Source organism: Nansenia antarctica (assembly GCF_963989245.1).
Source record: "Nansenia antarctica genome assembly, chromosome: 16".
In the NCBI taxonomy this organism is placed as follows: domain Eukaryota; kingdom Metazoa; phylum Chordata; class Actinopteri; order Argentiniformes; family Microstomatidae; genus Nansenia; species Nansenia antarctica.
The window spans coordinates 17074984-17083609 of NC_137686.1; the positions used below are offsets into that span (position 1 = coordinate 17074984).

At 44.5% G+C, this 8626-nt stretch overlaps 1 protein-coding gene across 4 annotated transcripts; it reads right to left on the bottom strand.

Moving 5' to 3' along the window:
- Positions 1-1794: 1794 nt before the first annotated feature.
- hnrnpc (heterogeneous nuclear ribonucleoprotein C) lies at positions 1795-7552 on the bottom strand. 4 transcript variants are annotated; one of them, XM_080546462.1, is made up of 9 exons: positions 7440-7552; positions 5283-5446; positions 4126-4391; positions 3955-3988; positions 3715-3762; positions 3216-3388; positions 2873-2986; positions 2576-2727; positions 1795-2452 (listed from the first exon to the last, which is right to left on the bottom strand). In XM_080546462.1, exons 2-9 carry the CDS (start codon positions 5285-5287, stop codon positions 2345-2347), a joined length of 900 nt encoding a protein of 299 aa, XP_080402588.1. In that variant the 5' UTR covers positions 5288-5446; positions 7440-7552; the 3' UTR covers positions 1795-2344. The 4 variants fall into 4 exon arrangements, with proteins under 4 accessions (XP_080402588.1, XP_080402587.1, XP_080402585.1 ...); XM_080546461.1 differs by having other exon boundaries at positions 3715-3765; XM_080546459.1 differs by having other exon boundaries at positions 3715-3765; positions 3916-3988.
- Between the last annotated feature and the right edge of the window lie 1074 nt (positions 7553-8626).

The following is an 8626-nucleotide window of genomic DNA, read 5'->3' on the forward strand; positions in this document are numbered from 1 at the left end:
ACACACACACACACACACACACACACACACACACACACACACACACACACACACACACACACACACACACACACACACACACACACACACACACACACACACACACACACACACACACACACACACACACACACACACACACACACACACACACACACACACACACACACACACACACACACACACACACACACACACACACACACACACACACACACACACACACACACACACACACACACACACACACACACACACACACACACACACACACACACACACACACACACACACACACACACACACACACACACACACACACACACACACACACACACACACACACACACACACACACACACACACACACACACACACACACACACACACACACACACACACACACACACACACACACACACACACACACACACACACACACACACACACACACACACACACACACACACACACACACACACACACACACACACACACACACACACACACACACACACACACACACACACACACACACACACACACACACACACACACACACACACACACACACACACAGGAAACATACATACTGATCAATTGCATGACCCACACACAGGGGGGCATATACACACACACGCACACACACACACACAGACCCCCCCCCCCCCCCCCACACACACACACACACACACACACACACAAGTCTTTCCCAGGGCCCTTACCTGTGTTCCATTCCTCCCTCTTCAGCAAATAGTTTCACTCCCTCCTTCACCTCTACATTGCTGAACCTGGCCGATCCTACCAGCACCAACTCTGCAAGCACAACAGCACCGGCCAACGCAACAGTAGCAGCGGGCAGCAGTGCAGTCAAATCCCAAGGTGAGCAAATACAGGTTCTGTAATCAGGGTGCGTCCTGGTCAGATCAAGTGATCAAGAGGAAACTCCTAGTCCTGATGTCTCCCTCCAAACAAGAGCATAGCTCCTGTACCTCCTGTGTCACCACGTTAGGTGTGATGTTTGTCTGCAGAGGTTAAAATGTTCAGCTATCTGAAGTGTTCTAACAGCATATGACCTCGTAACCTACAGAGTTTGAAACAGCAGTACACTCACTAACCTGTGTCTTTTTCTCCAGCTGTGCTTGTCCTGCTTGGAGCCCTGATGTACCACCTGTCATGATGAGGTCACAAAGGAGATGGGCAAGGTGCCACAGTGATGGAGAGGAAGGATACAGTGAAGTCAATTATTACTCTTACTACGATTAGGAAAAATTTACCCCGTATCTGGCATTCATGTTGTATAGAATTGCTAGGATTATTTAAAGTCTGCCTGTATTAGTTAACTCTTGGGTCATATGTATGCATGTATGAATGAAAAGGCAGGACTCGCATACAGTGAAACGACACCATTAGTTGATGGATATTTAACAGACACAGTTCTATATGCTCTATAATGATGCCTATTATATACTTTACAATAATCAAGATTCAACCAAACCCTATTGTTCTGTGCCATTGTTGTATTTCTAGATATTTAAATAAAGATCAATACTTTCCTCACATCATGTGATCTGGTGTATATGCAGTTCATGACTTTTCTTAAATTGATTAATTACATTTCTCTTTAGAAGTATGTCATTACCTAAGTAGTGATGACCCAGCCCAGATCCACAGTATGGATAATAAAATCAAAAACCTATAATGACCCAATCACAAATAATGATACCTTACATGTAGTAGCATTGCCTTAAATACCACTAAAAATCTGCTTCAATTAAATTACCAGGCATAACACCCATTTGAATATTTTATTGCAATTTATTATTACAGTACAACTGAGACTGAACAGTATAAAAAACAACAACATGAACATAATGAACATACAAGCTCAGGAGGGCCCATTTCTAAAAATCAAGTTCTATTCAAACTGTAACTGAATCTTTACGGTAGAATCCCATCCTTTCATTTCAATTCATAATTATTTCATTTTAGCATCACGTGAAGGTTTGACTTGAGGTTCAGATTCAACAAATGGCTCAGTGTTACTGCCCTCTGCTGGTAGAAAGAACAGCAGCACAGCCAAGTCAAGTCATACGATGTATTTTAACAATGATGAGAGCAAAAACAGGAACAAATTAACCTCATCCCCCCCCAAAAAAATAAAGACGTGTGAAAGGGTAGTATCTAGGGCAGGCATTTCCTGTGTGTGTGTATTTGTCCTTTGCAATTTTCTTTTCAATAGTAGTGTAAGTATTAAAACATGATTCCACGGATGTGTTAATCTGTACAGGGGTGTTAATCTGTACAGGGGTGTTCATCTGTACAGGTGAGTGCGCCCGTCCGTCTAAGAGTCCTCATCTCCGTTGACACTGTCCCCGTCATCGTCCCCGTCCACATGCTCTCCTTCCTCCTCCTCATCATCCTCGTCATCTTCCCTTTCTTGACTCTTCACCTGAAAGAACAGATAAGGCCGTGTGTCAGCAACCAACAGGTCAAATAAGCCAAATCAGATATGTTTAAAAGCTATTTTCAGTCACATGACCTCCCCCTCCCACCCTCGTTCCCTCCATCTCACCTCCTCGTCCTCCAGCAGGTCCCCCTCCTCCTCAGAGTCGTTGAGCTCCTGGCTCTCCCTCTCTCTCTCCCTCTTTATCCCCTCCTCCTTCTTGCTGCTGGAGTGCTGGAGTGAGGACACCTCCCCAGGCTCTGCCTTCGCACTCTTCCCCTCTGCAGAGAGGGAGAGAAGGCAAGAGGATTGGGTCAAAACAAAAGACACCCGGTTGGAACAATCATCAGGGCCTATTTGCCATTTGAACACATCACGGTGAACCAACAACAGAGGCAGGGTGGCTCCTCTTGCAGGGCAGCGTACCTGACTTCTTGCTGTGGTCCTTCTCCATGCGGTCCAGGCTCTCCAGCAGGTAATCCACCTTGTGTTTGATCTGGGTCAGCTCCTTCTTGATGGTCTGCAGGTCATCTACTTTCACTGTGAGGGGGGTGGGGGGAGAGAACATAGAAAATATGGTCATTACCAAACTCTGATACACACACAGACCTTTATTCAGCTCGAATAAAAAGAGAATAGTGTAAGAAACTGCAAGCAATGCACGAGCATGCCGAGAGTCGGGTACTGTGTGCCAGTGTACTGAGTGCCCAGTGTTAGTACTGGGTGAGCTCTGCGTGAGTAATCATCCTAGAGATGGCAGTGCACTGACTTGCTCTTGAGGAGGATGTCCTCTGGCTGCTCTTGGAGGAGGAGGAGAAGCTGGTCTTGGTGCGTCGGCTGCCCCCACCACTGATGCTGACGCGCGGGCGCTTGGACGGGATCACGGCCCGGGACAGGGGGGGGGGAGGAGGAGGGGGCACGCGGGAGGGGTACGAGTACACTCTGAGAACAGGCAAGAGGGTGAGAAGCACATCCAGAGTGAACACGTATGGATGTAATGATCTTCACAGGAACTCCTCCTTGCATTCTTTATTTAAAAACAGCTAGGGAAAATAACAGAGACTAAGGAAGCACTGGACTTGATATATAATACCCTATACCTATGATATATAATATAATGGATGCCATTTTAGCTGACGCTTATCCAAAGCTACTTACATTGCTGTGAGCATACATTTCAGTATATATGGTCCCATTGGCAATTGAACCCACAACATAAGCGTTGTTAGCGCTATACTCTACCAACTGAGCCACAGACGACCACATACCTGTCGTAGTAATCTCTCTGAAAGTCATAGTCCATATCAAACGTCGTACTGCTGTGAGGAAGAGAGGAAAGAAAGAAAGAAACCAAAATAAGCTACATGTGAGGAGTGGGAGAGGAATGGCTTATGACTGTCTGAGTTGCAACAGATTTGAAAACTTTTCAACTATAAAACCGTAGTCTTTATAGTTGAAAAGTAGCAGACCTGTACATGTCTCCTGCGGAGCGCTTAGTTGTCTTTGACCTGTGAGGTTTGGGTTCTCCAGCCAGGTTAATGTCTGAGGAAGAGAGGGAACAACAGAAATCAGAACTGAAGGAACCACGATTCACCATAGCACTACCCGCCCCCCCGAAAGGTTGGATTTAAGGCCTGGCTGAAAGCCCTCAAAGCCTGTTTTATAAGCTGAGTCCATACCCAGCACTTGTCCGACGATCATCCTCCCGTCCTCCCCTCCGACGGCTGCTCGGGCGTTCCTCTCGTTGGCGTACTGGACGAAGGCGAAGCCCTTGTGGACGGAGCAGCCCACGATCTTGCCGTACTTGCTGAAGATGGCCTCCACGTCGGCCTTGGTGACCAGCAGGGTGTTGAGGTTGCCGATGAAGACCCTGGAGTTGAGGGAGCGCGGGTCCGTCTTATTGGTCACATTGCTGGCCATCAGGCTGCTGGTGGTGGGAGACCGACTGACGTGGAGGGGAGAGACGGGCAAACACCAATTATCAACAGTGTCACGGCATGACGGACCACCCAACCTAGCTAGCTTTACGAGAACACGCCGTATAAAACAAATAAAGCACGGTGCAGGAAATGTTAGTGGTGGTGATGATTCTAGGGCTTCAAGGAATATTGCCTGCCACGGCTGCTTCCGTTCGCCTTGGTAGTACAACAACAGTGTTCTCTAGTGTGGTGTGTTGTTGCCGTATCTCTCATTTCTCACTGCGGAAGAAGTAACACTGCATGGCACATAAAAACAGGACCAGGTTGGGATATACAGACAGAGGGGGGTCAGGAACGGCACATTTTCATGGACAGACAAACCAGACTTTACTCAGTAACAGAATCAAGCAAGTTCTGCTGCTGGGGGTACAGGCAGCCCTCTGAACTCACAGCATAGGCCTATGGACATGAGTGCTGGAGGGTACAGTAATACGAAGTATATAGCCTAGCATATAGCCTAGCCTATATCTTGTTCTTGGAAGTTGATATGAATTACTGTGTGGGTGGGTGGTTACCAATAACCAATCCATTAACATTTGAATGTAGATCACTCATATCTGAAGGTCACAGAACACGATCTAGCACTGCAGGCATACAGTTGGGCAAAGGCATGAACTTGGACATACTACAGGCCTATCTGTAATGTAGAATTTGGTTATTATAATCTTAGTGGCACTGGCACATTGTAATTGAAGTAGGTAGAAAACAGAGGTGTGTGTGTGTGTGTGTGTGTGTGTGGAGGGGGGTGTTAGGGCAAAATAGCAGTAAGAGCTTCCCCTTACTGCTACATACAACCCGAGAGTCAAGAAAAGTGGGTGTAAACAACCATTGGAGATTAAATAACCATCATCACTCACTCCATAGCGTCTGTGTGCAGGGCGGTCGGCTTTCTGTCTGACTGTTGTTTGACACCGAGGGCAGGGCCAGTGTGTGCGCGCAGGTATCTCAGGTGCTCTCAGCAAAAACTACAACCTCCAGCTGCCCCCTCTCAGAATGCAGAACTCCGCCACCGCGATTTACACTGAGGTGACAGAGAACACACCTCAGTGAAACTGTACAGGGTTATTGTTACAATCTTACCTGGTTGTTGTTGTTGTTGGGGTTTTATTAAAATGTTTTCGTGGGGGGACAGATACATAGCAAAACAGTTATAAGGCCATCCCATAGAGAACAGGCTTGTTTCAGTCAAGGAACCTCACTCTGCTATCTACATGAAACACGAGGAGTATGTGGACCTACTTGTATGGGAGCTTGAGAAGCAATATGCTGAGGCACTCAAAAACATAATTCTACTTCTATTAGGCCTACTCTACCTCAGTTTAAGTGGTGGAAGCAACTATGGTAATAATATGTTTTTTTAGGGTGAAAGCTAACAGGGTGAAATGATACAAGATACTGTGTTCTTCAGTAGAAGCACTAGTAATTCTGATGGTGGAATGTTGACATTGCTGATATGACACTTTGACTTTAAAAAATGTACTTGCATTTATGGCCTTAATGCATTCTTGCTCTGTGGTTGCTCACTCACTGGCTTCTAGCACCATTCTCGTTCATGTTTTAACTTTCCATCCTGACCATCTATGGCCAACCCTACAACTGTGGCTGTTGATGCCCTACATTTGACAAACAGCTCAATGCAGTTCACTAGGGTGACATTCATTCCATAGTAGATAGCAGGTTTCCATGACAATTGAACATTATGTCAGAGAGCTTTTTCAATTTGGAAAAAACGTGTAACACACCTTTAGAATCACACTGTAGGCCATGTTCGGTTGGGGACATGACAAATTCATTCACCAAGTTAACTACTGCTATGCAAGAATAGTCATGTTTAGAGTGAAACTATCTGCACTGGATTGAATTGCCTCTTATATTAGGCTATACTGCTTATGTTGCCTTTAGGTTCAGAGGCACTGCAGTCTGTAGGGGGAACAGGGACAAGGGATTAAACCTTTTTGTTGTTAAAAGATACTAATTTCATAGTACCCAAACTACCAATCATAATATTGGTAGGTTTAATGATGGACTTGAGGACTGGGTGGGACTACAGAAAACCATGACTGAATCAGACCAACTATTTCAGGCGAGGGTGGCTTGATTACAATTAATTGGACACTTAAGTGTGAAGTATAAAAAATACAAAGAAAAAGAAAGAAAAAAAGGGCAATTCGAGGGGACATGAAACTACTAACAATATGCATGATGGTGGCACATTTCTCCAACATTGGTGTTTGTTGGTCATTGTTGAGTCAGTATGCAAAGCAGCTAAACACTGTGAGAGCAAGGGGACCAACATAACTTAATTCATTAAAGTAACCTTTAATTGGTGGCAAAAAATAATAATCAAATGTTTCAAGTGCACTGTGTTCTGCCAATGTGACAAAGCAACAATGCACGACAGTCAGGCGAGGAGGAAAAACGTGTGTCCATCAAAAATGGCCGAACCATCATCTTGCAGAAAAAAACACGCTCCCGCAAAACACTGTTCGTGAAACACCTTTCCCAGATTAATCTACACGTTTCCAAATCAGAAAACAAATTCCAAAAAATGGAAAAAAATTAACCACCAGGTTAAAAGCACGGTCAGTGCACCAGGCTCTTAGCTACTAGCAGTATTCCTGTGATATTTGGCAACCAAACAACTCCCATAAGATTAGCTAGCTAGCTACACACAGCTAGCTGGCCAAGAGAGAGGGGGGTCTTCGCAAACAGTGTCAGTCTGAAAATATGCCCCCCGGTTTACACAAACCATCGATTCAGTTTGCAAAACAACAAAAGAGATGCCCCAAAAAGATGGCCACATTCATAAAAAGTAGATTGATCGTGCAGCTAGCATGTTGGACTAACCAGCTACGATAGCTTTGCTTGCTGCTAAAATCACCTCAATCCCGCCCGCTCAAAAGAAAACACACGATTTATATTTAAAAAAATAAAAAATAAAAATCCCAAAGATATTGCAAAGTCAGGGGGTAGGGAAAAAAAATGAAAAAACAGCCTTGAACCAAAATACTCACCAGGAGCTTTTTAGATTAAAATTCAGTCAATAACACTAAGGTTGTCCTCTTGAAGCTAAGAGAAACTGAGTGCGTAGCCAGCTAGCAGTGCTCGCTCTCAACCCCGGCACGAAATGGCGCAGGAGAAGTGAAGGGAGCGGAGCGGGAGGAGCAATGTCAATGGGCGGAACCACAGCGTTGTAACTCCGCCCACTCGACTCTTCTCCCTGGTGTGATTAGCCCATTTTACAGCCGACCCAAGCCGTACTCGTCATTGTATGGTCACAATTTCTGTCATACATGATTTTTTGCGTACAACCTTGCAGCTGATTGGTTGGGACAATCAGGGTCGCCCACAATGGTGCTTATATGTGGTGCGTTCATGACCAACTCGGAATTCCCACCGCTGATTTCGGACCTCCGAGTTAGCGTTCAAGTAACTTACCGGTAAATCCCCAAACTATATGAACGCCCACAGGTCAGAATCAGAATCAGAATTATTTTTATTGGCAAGTATATTTGCACATACAGGAAATTGACTTGGTGAGGTTGGTGCATAGAAAACAACAATAAACATGTAAGCAAATAGTTTAAAAAGACAATGGCAAAGGGGGCCATAGAATAATAATTATATAGGCTGTAAATTAGAGTAATGTAAAACTAATATAAATTACAATGTCAGTTGTATGTGAGTGCATGTGTGTTTGTGTGTGTGTGTGTGTGTGTGTGTGTGTGTGTGTGTGTGTGTGTGTGTGTGTGTGTGTGTGTGTGTGTGTGTGTGTGTGTGTGTGTGTGTGTGTGTGCAGGGGCGCCGCTAGAGATTCTGGGCCCCATGACAGAATATCATTTTGGGCCCCCCCACCTAAACCACCCATCAACCTAAACCCAGTTGAAGTTGATGAACTATTGATGCACTGCAAGAAATCCAATGATGGACATCTTTTGTAAATGTAATTTAAAATTACAGTTAATACAGGAATCAACAATTCAGCAATGAAATCTCAACATTCTTTAACTTATTAAATTAAGACTTGAACAACACAAGGACAAAAGTATAATTAAATGAAGATTGGAACCCAATTATAAAAGTATAAATCACACAAAAAGTAAAAAAATATAATTTTAATGGGGTGGTATTGTGTCTAAATAAATGTAGATCTTGTAAAGATCAGTTGGCCATAATACTGTCAGGATTAGATCAATGAAGA

Coding starts and splice junctions, on each gene's coding strand:
- hnrnpc (XM_080546459.1), bottom strand. Junction 3,989..4,125: donor GATCGTCGGACAAGTGCTGG/GTATGGACTCAG, acceptor TCTCTTCCTCAG/ACATTAACCTGGCTGGAGAA. Junction 3,389..3,714: donor CAGAGAGATTACTACGACAG/GTATGTGGTCGT, acceptor GCCTGTTCTCAG/AGTGTACTCGTACCCCTCCC.